The sequence below is a fragment of the Miniopterus schreibersii genome (assembly GCF_964146895.1).
Source record: "Miniopterus schreibersii genome assembly, chromosome: X".
NCBI lineage: Eukaryota > Metazoa > Chordata > Mammalia > Chiroptera > Miniopteridae > Miniopterus > Miniopterus schreibersii.
In genome coordinates this window covers 44,926,004-44,940,785 of record NC_138104.1, presented here as the reverse complement: position 1 = coordinate 44,940,785, position 14,782 = coordinate 44,926,004, and the positions used below count along the sequence as shown (strand labels likewise).

Genomic DNA, 14,782 nt, shown 5'->3' with positions numbered 1-14,782 from the left:
CTGTTATTTGTAGCATAATAGCCACATCATATTCCCCATAATAATTGCTCTGTAGCACAGAGCCCAACACTTTAAATAAAAGAACTAAAGTTAGCTTTATGTTATCTAGCCAAGCCTATGTTTCCCAGGCACTGCTTACATGTATGTGTTAAAATGGATCCCATAAGCTATTATTCATCTTGACAGTCTCATTATGAGAATAATAATAAGCTTAATTTCAAAAATTTACTACTTCTGCTACGGTAGCCAATTTTCTTTTCTACTATATATTAGCATACACCTCATTAAGTTGGAAGTGAAATACACAAAATCAAACATGAATGAATTGAGAACTATCACTGGCAACTCAAAAGGTGATTTGTTAAGCCAGAAAACCAACCAATAGAAACCTCATTATTGCAACATCAATTCAGTGAGCTCAAAGACCTAAGAGACCTAAATTCAAAGGCATATATTAGTAAAAATAAGTTTCCTTTTCCATGTAGTAAAAAATGCTTGCAGAAGAACACCAAATAAAAGCAAGAGGAACATATGCCCAAACATTATAATGCTCTCTGACTGCCATAACTGAATGCCAGGAATAAGGGGAGGTATGAAAAGCAAGAATGAAGTACAAATTGAATTACCAGACATAATGAAGCTCCAATCTTGATGGTTTATAGGAGGAATCCTATTAATATTTTTTAAAACTGTTAGTATTTAAAAAGCAAAGGAGTGGAAAGGAGCTATCAATGAATGCCACAGAAGTATGGAATTAAAATATTAATACCTCAGAAAAACTGAATTTAAAAAAGCTTTCTAAAAGCCTAAATATGTTGTTCTTTGTGATATAATATACTATTATGCTTTCAGACATTTCCTTGTGACTATGAAAGAATGGACGGATATACAGCCAATAGGTTTTCAGTTATCAAGGCAGAAACCTAGAGCAGTAACCAAATAAATCCTATCTAGTAATTATCACAATACCTTACACATACATAGGCATTTAATAATTATTAGCTGGATCTATGCATGCAGAATAACATTTAGAACCAATCAAAACCAATTTAAGCATCATCATGGTTACATTAATTATTTTATACATGATCAGTTACTATGAGTTGAAGTAAGCATGTCAATATTATATACACATTAGAAGGTATTTATGAAACATTTAGGTTTTTCAAACTTTGGTTCAATGTCAGAAAAGCAGCTTCTCTGGTTATTATTCAAGTAGAAATGTGTTTACTCTGCCTGGTTAAAAATAAGAGCTAGTGAATTTAGTGATTTTCAATAGCTCCAAAGAGTTCCCAATGCCAAGGCACTGGCCATCTGGTCAGTCTCATATAAGTCACATATGGTTTTACCAAATTACTTGCAAAGGATACATACATTATGTATGGTACATGTGAATTCACATATATATATGAAGTGTACATATATGGCATTCTTTAGATATATTTATTTTCACTGTAGTAGCCTTTTATAGACATGAGATCCACATAATTTCATTAAAATACTACCTTGGGGAATGTAGAATAAGTTTAACTCATCTATTAAGTAAGCACTTTGTCAAGGATACCTAAATTTTAGTTATTTTGTTGAAAACATGAACTGTGTTTTTCCAAAATGGCAGCAGATTGAGTGGAAGCTACACTAAAACTCTCCCAGGACAAATGTGGAATTACAACTAAAATATAGAAAAACCACAATGAAAAATCAACTGAAGACTAGCTGGAGAGCACCCTCATAACCAAGGACATAAAGTAGAGACTGCATAGAGACTGGTAGGAAAGCACGAGAGGGCTGGCTGGACTCCCACACGCAGCAAGTGAAACTAAGAGGTATATCTCAGCTGTGTGGGGTTCCCACTGAGAACTCTGGGGCCTAAACCTCAGGTTTCGCTTCCCAGCCAGAGCACCAGAACTGAGAAATGTACCCACATAACACCTGGCTGTGAAAACCAACAGGGTTATTGTCTGCCACAAAGAGATGGCTGGAAATGCAGGCACTCTCTTAAAGGACAAATGCACAAAGTTTCATGTGCAGCCACTCACCATGGGTTCCAGCAGAGGGAAAGCAGAGTGAACTAGAGCTGTGTGAGAAGAATCGAGGGGGACTGGATGGGGGGATAGAGCTCAGAAGGCAACCATCTGGGCCCTGGTGCTGAGTCATTGTCCCATATGGCACAAGACATCTTTTTCAAGCAGACATTTACCATCCAAGCAGCTTTTGCCTAGGGGAGGGAAGCATTTGCCCCACCTTGCTGGAAAACCTCTCACCCCACCCTGTGGAGTTTCTACAGCCTGAGGCTCATTAAGAAACTCAACAACAGCCTCCAGGTGCTTTGAATCTTTTCCTGATTTAGTTCTGGACCCAGGGCTTGGAAAAACAGACCTTGGTGTGCATCTTGGTCCTAACCAGAACACCCAGCCCCAGCAGAAGGAACCAGAAGCCTGGAGTGCAAAAAACTTCAAACAGGGTACTCAAGGCCAGTCACAAACATTGTCTGACATTGGCTTGCACTGGAGATCATACAAAAGACTGGGAGTCCTAGCAGATTTCCCTAATACATAGAAACAAATCCAAACAACAACCAAAATGGGGAGACAAAAAACAAGCCCCAAATGAAAGAACAAAATAATTCTCCAGAAGAGCTAAATAAAATGGAGATAAGCAATCTATCAGATGTAGAGTTCAGAATACTAATCATAGGGATGCTTAACAACATGAGAAAAGAAATGGAAACTATGAAGGAAATTAAGAATGACATAGTAAAAATTAAAAAAAATAACTGGAAGGAATGAACAGCAGATTACAGAAAGCTGAGGATCAGATCAGCAAATTAGAAGACAGGGTAGAAAAATTCACTCAATTAGAGGACTAAAAAGAAAAACAATTAAAAAACAAGAGGACAATTTAAGGGAGCTGTGGGACAACATGAAATGTAACAATATTCACATCATAGGAGTGCCAGAAGAGGTAGAAAGTAAGCAAGGGTTAGAGAACCTGTTTGAAGAAATAATGGAAAAAAACACCCTTAACTTGTTCAAGGAAAAAGTCACATAAGTTCAGGAGGCCCAGAGAATCCCAAGCAAGAACCCAAAGAGTACCACGCCCAGACACATCATAGCTAAAATGTCAAAAATTCAAGACAAAGAGAGAATTTCAAAGGTAGCAAGAGAAAAAGCAATCTGTTACATAAAATGGAGCTCCTGTAAGGCTGTCAGCTGATTCTCATCTGAAACTCTACAGGCCAAAAGGTAATGACGTGAAGTATTCAAGGTAATGCAAAACAAGGATCTGAAAGCAAGAATACTCTATCCAGCAAGGCTATCATTTAAAATAGAAGGGAAAATAAAGAGGTTTCCAGACCAAAAAAAAAGGATAAAGGAATTTATCACCACCAAACAAGCACTGCAAGAAATGTTAATAGGACTGCTGTAATAAGAAGTTGAAATAGATGAAATAGAGAGAATGAGAAACATAGGTGTAAAGAAATAAAATGGCAATAGATAAGTACCTATTAATAATAACCATAGCCTGGATGGGTGTGGCTCAGCGGTTGAGCATCGACATAGGATCCAGGCGATCAGGGTTTGATTCCGGGTTGCGTGCTTGATCCCCAGTCGGGGGCATGCAGGAGGCAGCCGATCAGTGACTCTCTCATCACTGATGTTTCTCTCTCTCTCTCTCTCTCCTTTCCTCTCTCTAAAATCAATAAAGACATATTTAAAAATAATAAATAAATAAATAAATAAATAATAAATAAATACCATAAATATAAGTGGATTAAATATTCCAATCAAAAGGCATATGGTAGCTGAATGGATAAGAAAACAACACCCAAATATATGCTGTCTACCAGAGACCAACCTCAGAAAAAAAGACACAGGCTGGAAAAACAAAACAAAACAAAAACATCCATAGGGTGGGTGGAGGACTTAAAAGGAGAGATCAACAGCAATACAGTCATAGTAGGGGACTTTAACACCTCACTGACTACTGGATAAATCTTCCAGACAAGAACTCAACAAGGAAACAGTGACTAAATGACACACTAGATCACATGAAATTAATTGACATTTACAGAACATTCTACACTCCAAAGCTGCAGAATATTCATTCTCCTCAAGTGCACATGGGACATTCTCAAAGATAGACCACATGTTATGACACAAAATAAGTCTCTACAAGTTCAAGAAGTTTGAAATCTTATCAAGCATCTTCTTGGATGTTTACACTATGGAATACTATACAACTGTAAAAAAAAAAAAAAAAAAAAAAAAAAAGAAGAATCCCTTACCCTATGAGACAGCGTGGTGGGACCTGGACAGTATTAAGCTAAGCGAAATAAGCCAGTCAGAGAAAGACAATTGTCACACGATCTTACTTATATGTGGAATCTAATAAACAAAATAAACTGATGAACAAAATATATCCAGGGACATAGAAGCATGGAACAGTCTGAGGAATCTCAGAGGGAAGGTAGGGGTGGGTTGTGAGAGATTAACATAAGAACTTTTATGCATATATGCATAATCCATGGTCACAAACAATAGTGGGTTGAAGGCCAGGGGGAAGGGGTACAGGGTGGAAGGGATAAATGGGGGGGAAAAGGGGACATTGGTAATACTTTCAACAATAAAGATAAATTCATTTTTTTTAAAAAGGGGTGATGATCATTTTTTCCATTAAATGTTTTTGAGTGTCACAAAGGGCCACCTTTGGGGCCCTACATAGATATAAAGATTTTTATTTTATGTCATAAAAATGTTCCCATTCCAGCTCAATTTTGAAACTGTAACATTTTAACTGACTCCTTTCAGTACATTCTTGGTATGAATGTAATAAAATACAAGCCCTGAAGAGGAAGGGCTTATAGCCAGAAAAAAGAAAACAAGAACTGTATTATTCTTCTCAAACATTATATACACATTTTATTTACTTCTCAAAATAATTATTAACACATTAATTTTTATTTTATATATGAAAAAACTAAAGAACTGTATTTTGTGTTTGCACTTGTCTCTGAAATTAATTGAGCATGTCTGTAAGGATACATTTCTGGATTCCCAATTCTGTTACATTGGTCTATGTGTCTATCCTCCCACCAACACCATACTGTCTTAATTACTTGTAGTAATACAGTGAACTTTAATATCCTGTATAGAGTGTGATTCCTAGGACTTTATTTTAGTTTTCTTTTTCAAAATGGTTTCAGATATTCTATGTTTTGTACTTCAACATATGAATTTTAGAAAAAAATTGTCTATGTCAACAAAAAATCTTGTTGAATTTTGTTGACTTTTGAGTAGATGGCTATTAAATCAGCACATATGATTTACTGATCTGATATGTTTTCTAACAAATTGTCTATGTCCTTTCCTTATCTTCAGTATTGTCATTACGGGGGAGACAACAATATACACAAAAAAGAGATGTGCCTCCCACTTATTTGTATGTCTCTTCTTCATCTGTTAAAATGACACAACCTTTTCCTACCAAGCTATATTGAAGAGTGAATAAAACTGGATAATATGTGATCAATAAATGTTATATATCTCTCCCTTAAATTTAGACACATTTAAGATAGAATGTCTCTTCAGTAAAAAATTTACACGGGGTGTTAAAATTACTCTGACCCCAACCACTTTATAAAAGAGGCAGATTGGTCTTATAGTAAGAATAATTATCCATGACCTTTGAAATTTTTATTAGAGATGTGATATTTTAATAAAAATGGAGTCGCTATCCCCTTATTTAGCTAGTAATAAGGTATGAAGATTATATAACCTCTAAATTATGAGGCTAACTTATATCAAAAATCACAATTTATTTCAAAACTACACAGCAGGATCATACAAGACAGCTCAAATACATCCTTTGCCTCAATCGTATCTAAAAACAACAAAATAAAACATAGTGAAAAACATTACAATTCACTGAAAATTTATTTTAAAGCTAATTGCTTAGGAACTGATATTGCTTCTTTTCTTGTTGGATAATGAGAAATAAATGATTATTTTTCATTTTACTTTGGCCTTGAGCTGTGATTCTGAATCCCTGGCTGTGCATCATAATCTGGGGAATGATGCCCAGGCCCCCACCAGATAAGTTAATTATGACTCTTAGTTAGTAAGGCATTATCATTGGATTTTTTTAACTTACAGGTATATATCATACATAGTCAAATTTGCAATCCAACTATATTTCAAATGTGTAGTATACCCTTAGAGCCTGCTTACCTGTATTCTATTTCACCCTCCAAACCCATCCTCCATTCTTTCCATACACTTTCTAATTTATATTTTTCCTTATCTTCAATATAAAAATAATTTGTTACAGGCACACTTCATTTTCTTTTTCTTTGCTTTATTGTGCTTTGCATACACTACTTTTTTTTTTTTTTTTTTTTACAAATTGAAGGTTTGTGGCAACTCTGCATCAAGAAAGTCTACACAAGCCATTTTCTAACAGCACTTGCTCATTTTCTGTCTCTGTGTCACATTTTGGTAATTCTCACAATATTTCAAATTTTTCATTATTATTGTATTTGTTATGGTGATTTGTGATCAGTGATCTCTGATGTTATTATTGCAATTATTTGGGGGGAGCCACAAACTGTGCTCATATAAATATCATGCACTTAATTAATAAGTGCTGTGTATGTTCAGATTCCTATGCTGACCACTCATTCCCCACTCTCTCTCCCTTTCCTCAGGCCTTCCTATTCCTGAGACACAATGATATTGAAATTAAGCCAATTAATTACCCTACAATAGCCTCTAAATGTTCCAGTAAAAGGAAGTCGCATGTCTCTCACGTAAATCAAAACCTAGAAATTATTAAGCTTAGTGAGGAAGGCATGTCAAAGCCTAGATGAGCCCAAAACTAGTACTCTTGAACCTAATAGTTAGTAAATGAGGTTTAAGGAAAGAAGTCATTTCCACAACATAAAACTACAAGGTGAAGCAGCAAGGGCTGATGTAGAAGTTGCAGCAAGTTATTCAGAAGATCTAGCTAAGATAATGAATGAAAGTGGCTACACTAAACACCATATCTTCAATGTAGTTGAAACAGCCTTATATTAGAATATATTGCATCTTCTAGGAATTTCATAGCTAGAAATAAGTCATGCATGACTTCAAAGCTTCAAAGGACAGGCTAACTCTCTTGTTAGGGGCTAATACAGCTGATAACTTTAAGTTGAAGCCAATGCTCATTTACCATTCTGAAAATCCTAGGGTCTTTTGAATTATGCAAATCAACTCTGCCAGTGCTTTATAAATGAAGCAAAACCTGGATGATGGCACATCTGTTTACAACATGGTTTACTGAATAATTTAAGCCCAATGTTGAGAACTGCTCAGAAGAAAAAAAGATTCCTTTCAAAATATTACTGCTCATTGACAATGCACCTGGTTGCCCTATGTATAGCTCTGATGAAGATGTACAAGATTAATGCTGTTTTCATGCCTGCTGACACAACATCCACTATGCAAACAATGCAACAATGGGTAATTTCGACTTTTAAGTTGTATAATTTAAAAAATACATTTCATAATGCAATAGCTGCTATAGTGATCCCTCTGATGGATCTGGGCAAACTGAAAACCTTCTGGAAAGTTTCACCATTCTAGAATCCATTAAGAACATTAGTGATTCATGGGAAAAGGTCAAAATATCAACATTAACAGTAGTTTGAAAGAAGTTGATTCCAATCCTCATGGATGACTTTCAGAAGTTCAAGACTTCAGTGGAGGCACTAACTGCAGATGTGGTGGAAATAGCAAGAGAATTAGAATTAGAAGTGGAGCCTGAAGATGTGACTGAATTGCTGCAATCTCATAATGAAACTTCAATGAATGAGAAGCTGCTTTTTATGAATGAGCAAAGAAAGTAGTTTCTTGTTATGAATAAACAAAGAAAGTAGTTTCTTGAGATGGAATCTACTGCTGGTGAAGATTGTTGAAAGGATAACAAAGGATATTACATAAACTTAATTGAAAAAGCAGTTGCAGGGTTTGTGAGGATTGACTCCAAGTTTGAAAGAAGTTGTACTGTTTGTAAAATGCTATCAAAGAGCATCACATGCTACAGAGAATTTTTTTGTAAATGGAAGTATCAATCAATGTGGCAAACTTTCATTGTTGTCTTATTTTAATAAATTGCCACAGTCACTCCAACATTCAGCAGCCACCATCCTGATATGTCAAAAGTCATCAACATCCAGGCAAGACCCTCCTTCATCAGCAAAAAGATTACCACTCACTGAAGGCTCAAATGATGATAAGCATTTTGTAGCAATAAAGTATTTTTAATTAAGGTTATTTATGTACATTTTTTAAACATAATGTTATTGTACACTTAATAGACTAGAGTATAGTGTAAACATAAATTTTATATGTACTGGAAAACCAAAAAATTCATGTGAATTGCTTTATCGCAATATTCACTTTATTATGGTAGTAAGGAACCAAACCAGCAAGATCTCTAAGGTATGCTTGTATTGAATTATATTTCTTATAAACCATCTCAAATACTTTCTGAAATAAAGTCATGAGTAAAATACTGGCTCTTTCCCTCTCTCTCTCTCTCTCTCTCTCTCTCTCTCTCTCACACACACACACATACACACACAGCAAGACATCAAATGTACAGACAGGTTAAAATTTAGCAGCAAAATCAGTTATATAGAATGCCACCAGCAAAATTCAGAAAACATCTTTATTATCTACAAAGCCAAATTAAGCTTAGCTCTAAGTCTCTTCCATATCCAACTCTTTCCCCATCTACAAATACACAAAGAACAAAAACTATCAGCAAGAACATTAAATAATGTTTGGAGATTATATAAATGTGTAAACATTGTATAGGAAATTCTCATAAAGTACTAAAAGCTTTACTTCAAGATTCTAAGTCCTCACCAGATCTTCAGAAATGCTGCTAAAGACAAATGACAGCATACACCAAAAGAGAAATTACAGGAAGAGAAAAAATCTGATATGTCTTCCCCAAAATTATAGACGAGGAAAACTATGAGAGGGGTGGTATTAAAACAATATGGCTCAAGAAAGCAGCAGCACTGTCAGGCCTTATTTAGAATGAGGTAATGATTAGCTATTTTGATGAATTAATCAAGGTAGGGAAATACAGAGGCCCTGCCCTGAAGGAACTGACCTGAATATTTCCAGACCAAACTTGTTTAAAAGAAGATAGTCTTGGAGGAACTGGGATGGAACAGTAAGGGACGAGGGACCAATAGCACCATTTCTATTAGAAATAAACCCGGTGAAAGCATATAAGAAATACATACATTCCTGTTGTCTTTTCCACATTACAGAAAGAAGCACCATCACTGCTTCAGAACAGCCCTCTGCACCCAGGGGCTGCTGACTATTTAAGGTGAATATTGATTTTTTTAAAAAACACAAAAATTGAAGGCCTAAGGATCATTTAAAAAGCACGAAAAACTTTTAAGCTTGTAATAAGCACATCCACCATTGGTAGTAAAGATTTAAAGCATGTCAAGCATGACCAGAAATTTTTAGAGTACCTTCCTCTTATTGAAGACAACATGAACAAGGAGGTTCATTTTAGGTTTCTATCTCCCTATGCTGCAAATATCTATTTATTTTTGTATTATTCCAGTGGCTAGCATAGACACTTATATAGGCAAGCAGGCATTAAACACCTGTTAAATTGAATAAATCCTATTACAACACTCCTAATCTCTGTGGATTTTTATCCTTTCCTCTTAGTCACCAAGATCTAATAAGTTGCCAAATTCTGTTTTTTTTCTGCAAGGTTTCTACCATCAGCCTTCTCCTTTCCACCCCTTCTACCTTAGTTCAAAAATCTCACTACTACTTCCACTGACTAAAACAATAGCCTCCTAGCTGGTATTCCCTCCCTTCAATCTCTCCCCAACTCCAATCCATCCTACACACTGACATTGGTTATATTTCAAAACACAGATCTGGTCAAGTAACACATGTCTTCTAAAACCTTCAGTAGCTGTCATTTACAGAATAACATTGAACCCTTAAACTGGCTTTAAAAGCCCCATACAGTATGAGCCTAGCCTACCTTTAAAGCATTGTCTACCTTATATCACACTATATCCCCACTCTCACATCATAGCCTTATATCCTAGAAATATCAGTTTCCTCCTTCCTCCAAAAATATCTCCATGCCTTTGCTTTTATTGTCCCTAGCACCCATAAATATGCTCCTTTCATCTCTGTGAAAATATTATCAACTCTCTAATGCCCTGATCAAATTCCACCTCCTTCACAAGGCCCTACCAGATCCATCCCTAAACCACCACCATAACTTTACCTCATTGTTGATGGTCTTATGAATTATACAACAATTTCTGCATGTCTATCTTGCTTACCTGAATGTAAATCCATGGGGGTGGGATGGTCTACCTTCCTTGTACCCAATAAACACTGGATGAACTGAAGCAATTCCTAACATGGAAAAAGTTCAAGGGAGGGGAAAAAAACCTAAAAATTAAATGTGAAACACCTCATCAGCCAGTAATAACAAATGGATTTGTCTCTTCTTATCCCTCAAAGTATTCCTAAATATAACTTCATATTTATCCCTGAATCACCCTATCTGTGAAAGCTAGAGCTATAGCCGTGGTTATCTAAATCCCAAGGTTTTAGTACAGGTGACAAAATTCAGAGATTAGAGCATGGAAAGGGACATGATGATGATTGCGGGAAAAGAGAAGAAACTACTGTATACTGGAGACCTATTATGTGCAAAGCACCTTACAAAGTGTATTAAACCCAGTATGGCATTTTTTAATATTACAAATCTTGAAGATATTTTTTCTTCCACTTACAGATAAAGAAACTGAGGCTCAGGGAAGTTAGGTAACTTGCACTGGATCACACAGCTGGTATGAATGGAATTGAGATTGGAACCCAGATTAATCACCCCTCCAAAGTCCATGTTACTTTCTCTATTACTATAGGGTTTCATGAAATTAAACCAGCATTTTTTTTCTAATTTACCATATACTTACAATCCTAGTTAAATTTTTACAGTATGTGGTTTTAAACCTATACTGTTTTTATCAGTGAACTGTATTATTCTCAAAACTAACTTACTTAGACAAAAGTAGCATTGATAAAGAAATATCAAAGTACCAATTATAATATAACATAACAAATATAATAAATATAATATAATTAATATAATATAGTATAATATATTATAATAAATAATAATATAATAATATATAATATAATTAATATGATATATGATATGATATATGATATGATATGATATGATATGATATGATATATGATATATAATGACATAATATGCAATTTGAAAACTATATAGTTAACTCCTCCATCAGGATACAAGTACTCTCACCAAAAAAACATACAACTGACTGCAAAAACTGTAATGAACATGGCAATAACTCATGAAAAGTTCACTTTACTATGAAACAGTATGTTCTTTTATGACCCTTGCCCAGATAACCAATACCCATCATACCTCAAGTAACACCTCTTCCCTGATCCTGACAGAATCCAGGCAAGAGCTAAAACTGTGGCTGCCTGAGGGGTGATGCGCCCTTTGAAGTCTCTATTCCCAGTAGACCTAATTGAGACAGTCTCTGAAAGACCTCTCACAACCAAATCTTCTTGCTTATCCTATTTCCCTTCTCCCAAAAACCCTTTTTCTGGTAGCCAGCAGAGTCCATATTTCCCCTTTTCAGGTCCACTATCCACCTCTCACTGGAACCAAGCTAGTTCTTGTCCGACACATTTTTCCATAGGACAATTTTACAGTTTTTAGGCTCTTCATCATACCTCTCTATTGTGCACTGGTCTAAAATGTAACTACCCTTAAGAACTTTTCCTATGGGAAAATATATTAAGTCTCAAACAACCAATTTTCACACTTCTGAATGATAATTCAAAGGTTAACAATGACCCATGAAACAAGACAGGTAAAAGGTATTGAAAAAGACTCTACACTATATGATAGTGTATATAATCTTTAATTTTCCCATGATTCAACATACACAGAAATTGATAGAAATTATTTCCTTTGACATTAAAGTTAAGAGATTCTTACTTATATTTTCTTTAAGAATGCCAACATATTTTCAAAATATATATTCTACAATGAAAGTATCCTTAGTCCCCAAAACTATCACAATTAAGGGCTTCAAAGCTCATGCTCAAAGGTTAACATTTCTAAAGCCAACATCAACAAACATGTACTTAAAATATAAAGTCTGGGAAGTAAAATTGTTTCCTTCTTCCCAAAGGAATACCATTATAAACAAATAACAACAAAAACTTCTCCTAAGTACTAAGCAAGTCTGTTTATATGTAGCATCTAGTTTTCACCTAGAATATTTTTAATCAAATCACTTGCAGGGTTAAATCTAATCAATCATAACTGTTTTAGACAAAGAAGGCAGAAATACTATCTTCACCACATTACCTTTACCTTTTGTTTTACTTCATAGGAATTAACAATTTCCACTTGACTATTTTTCCAAATTGCTGAGGTAGAAAGACCCATTGTTAAATCTCTATAATACCTAAAACATACTGCAAACAATAAAAAAACCATATGTGGTAATTACAATAGAAAACATTTCTACATTAAAAGTTAACAAAAGTAATAAAATAGTAGGCATGTGAAAGGCTCCCCACCTCCCATCCCATCCTTATATCCAAGCATTCAACTGTTTTTATAAACCAGATGCCTGGGTCTATGTCAATAGATTACATACATGAATAAAACAAAATTCCTATGCTCTTGAATAGTCTTGACAGAAAATTCCTGCAAGTATAAAACATTCCTCCATTCCAAGAAGAAATGAACCTCTCTTCATTTGTCCAGTTCTTAAGAGATGTAGAATATTAAAATATATTTTGGAATTGCTTAATTTTGTAGTAAAATATTTCCTGTAAGTAGAGAAGGTTCAACTTTAGACTCCTGAATGTGTTTCCACTATATTTTTTGTTAAATGTTATCCTGGCACATAATTTTAATCCAGTTCAGTTGGAAAATTGAAAGGAAAAAAAGTTAAACAGACAAGAGTCCAAAGTGTATTTTTAAGGATGGAGCAATAAAAGACAAATTTGCATCTCGAGACACTGAGGATTTCAAATCCTACCTCAAAATATCCTACTGGGAGTCAGTGTGGCATTCAAGTATTTTTAGGACGTTTATGGTGCTTCCAGTGGACTACCAGGCGTCAATCAATTAAGTTATCAGGAAAGGATCCGACTTTGTACTCGACATGTCTCCTTATTGTGTTTAAATGCTGCCTGCTTTTAATAGTAACAACAACAACAATAAAGTAAAGTACCTGTGCATATCTAAGTTCTCACTGCACAGCTGATCAAAGTTCAACCACAACAGTTTCAGAAGACCCGGAAGAGAGGAGAACCAAAATATTAAGGTTAAACCTCGGTCTTACCAAAGATACATCTTATAAAGGCTGGGGTTTACTATGTGTCTTTTATGGACCAACGGGGCAGGGACAACAATTTCTGAAGAAAGAAAGAAGGGGTGGAGGGAAGGGGGCAGAAGAATGAGGGGAACACAGAGGATGCAGCAGAACATCACCTGAATGTAGACCAAGAAATCTGGCGTCCAGTTAATGGACACCTGGGTTGTTACAAAGAACAAGTCACACAGAAACGAAAAAGCTAAGTAACCAAGGAGCATTCACTCACCCTTAGGTGCAAATGTCCCCAGAGGTACTTAGTCTGCTTGGTGTTTTTGTTGCGCTGGCTTCCAACGCACCCACGATTCAATAGGGAGCTGGAGTTAGCAGCTGTCCCCCAAAGTGTTCCCAGCGAGCAAACCGGGTGCAGCAGAGAGAGACTTGACGACCCGGCGCGACACCTGGCGCATCCCCTAGTCCCACTCTAGGTAGCAAAGTGCAGAAACTTACAACTCTGGCGTAGCCTGCGAGGCAGGCACTCTCCTAAGCCTAAGCCTGCCATCGAGTCCTCTCAGCCCTGAGTGAAGGCACAGTTGGGGCGGCGGTTGTTTCACCATTCTGCAGCCTCCAGGGGGCTTGTTTGGGCAGACCGCTCCCCAGCCCCACACCCCTTCTTTCTGGAGCTCCCGCTAGGGTTTGGAGGGAATGAGGGGGTTGGTTCCAGCCCCTCTTGACCACCACACTAACCTCGCAGCTGCTCGCTCCGCCACTGAACACCTCCATGTCTTGGTCCCAGGGCTCCTCCTGAGGAACGAATGGTAGCATCGTCCCTTCAGGAGCACTCGAACAGGAGCTGCCGATTGCTAGCACAGCTGCGCATCCAGTCTGTGGAGCTTTCCTGCTGCCGCCGAGACCCCCAGATCCCCTTTCAGCGACCGCTACCCTCGCCACTGAGTCCCCTAGAGGCTGGGAGCCAGAGGTCACCTCCGCGGCAGGCTGCAGCTCCCCATAGAGAAGACAATTCTGTGCTGTCTCTCCAGGAGCTGCCGCTGGGCTCCGCTCACCGCTGCCGCTGCCGCGACTGTCGCTTGGCGGTGACTACCCCTCCGCCCCCACCCCGCTTCCCCCGACCCCCTCCCAGCTCTGTCAATATGGCGGCGGCAGCAGTGTTACCTGTGCGGCGCCTGGAACCCCGCCACAGCGGCAGCTCAGCAGCGTCACCCGAACGTCAATGGAGATTCCCTAGCCTGCGGTGATGGGACTGTGGGAAAGAGAGGCAGAGTGGATGCGGAGGACCGAGCGGTGGGGGGATGGAAAAGAGGAGAGGGGGGAGTCCTGGGAGGGGGAGGCGGGAGA

The 14,782-nt window shown here is 37.1% G+C and overlaps 1 protein-coding gene across 2 annotated transcripts in view; it reads right to left on the bottom strand.

Annotated features, from left to right (window-relative positions):
* Positions 1-14,479, bottom strand: part of RPS6KA6 (ribosomal protein S6 kinase A6) — a 209,590-nt gene extending 195,111 nt beyond the window's left edge. Inside the window, exon 1 of one of the 2 annotated variants that reach the window (XM_081126032.1) lies at positions 14,174-14,479. In XM_081126032.1, the coding sequence (XP_080982158.1) occupies positions 14,174-14,251 (78 nt within the window). In that variant the 5' untranslated portion in view covers positions 14,252-14,479. The remainder of the gene's footprint in view (positions 1-14,173) is intronic. The other variant, XM_081126031.1, reaches the window with a different exon arrangement.
* Between the last annotated feature and the right edge of the window lie 303 nt (positions 14,480-14,782).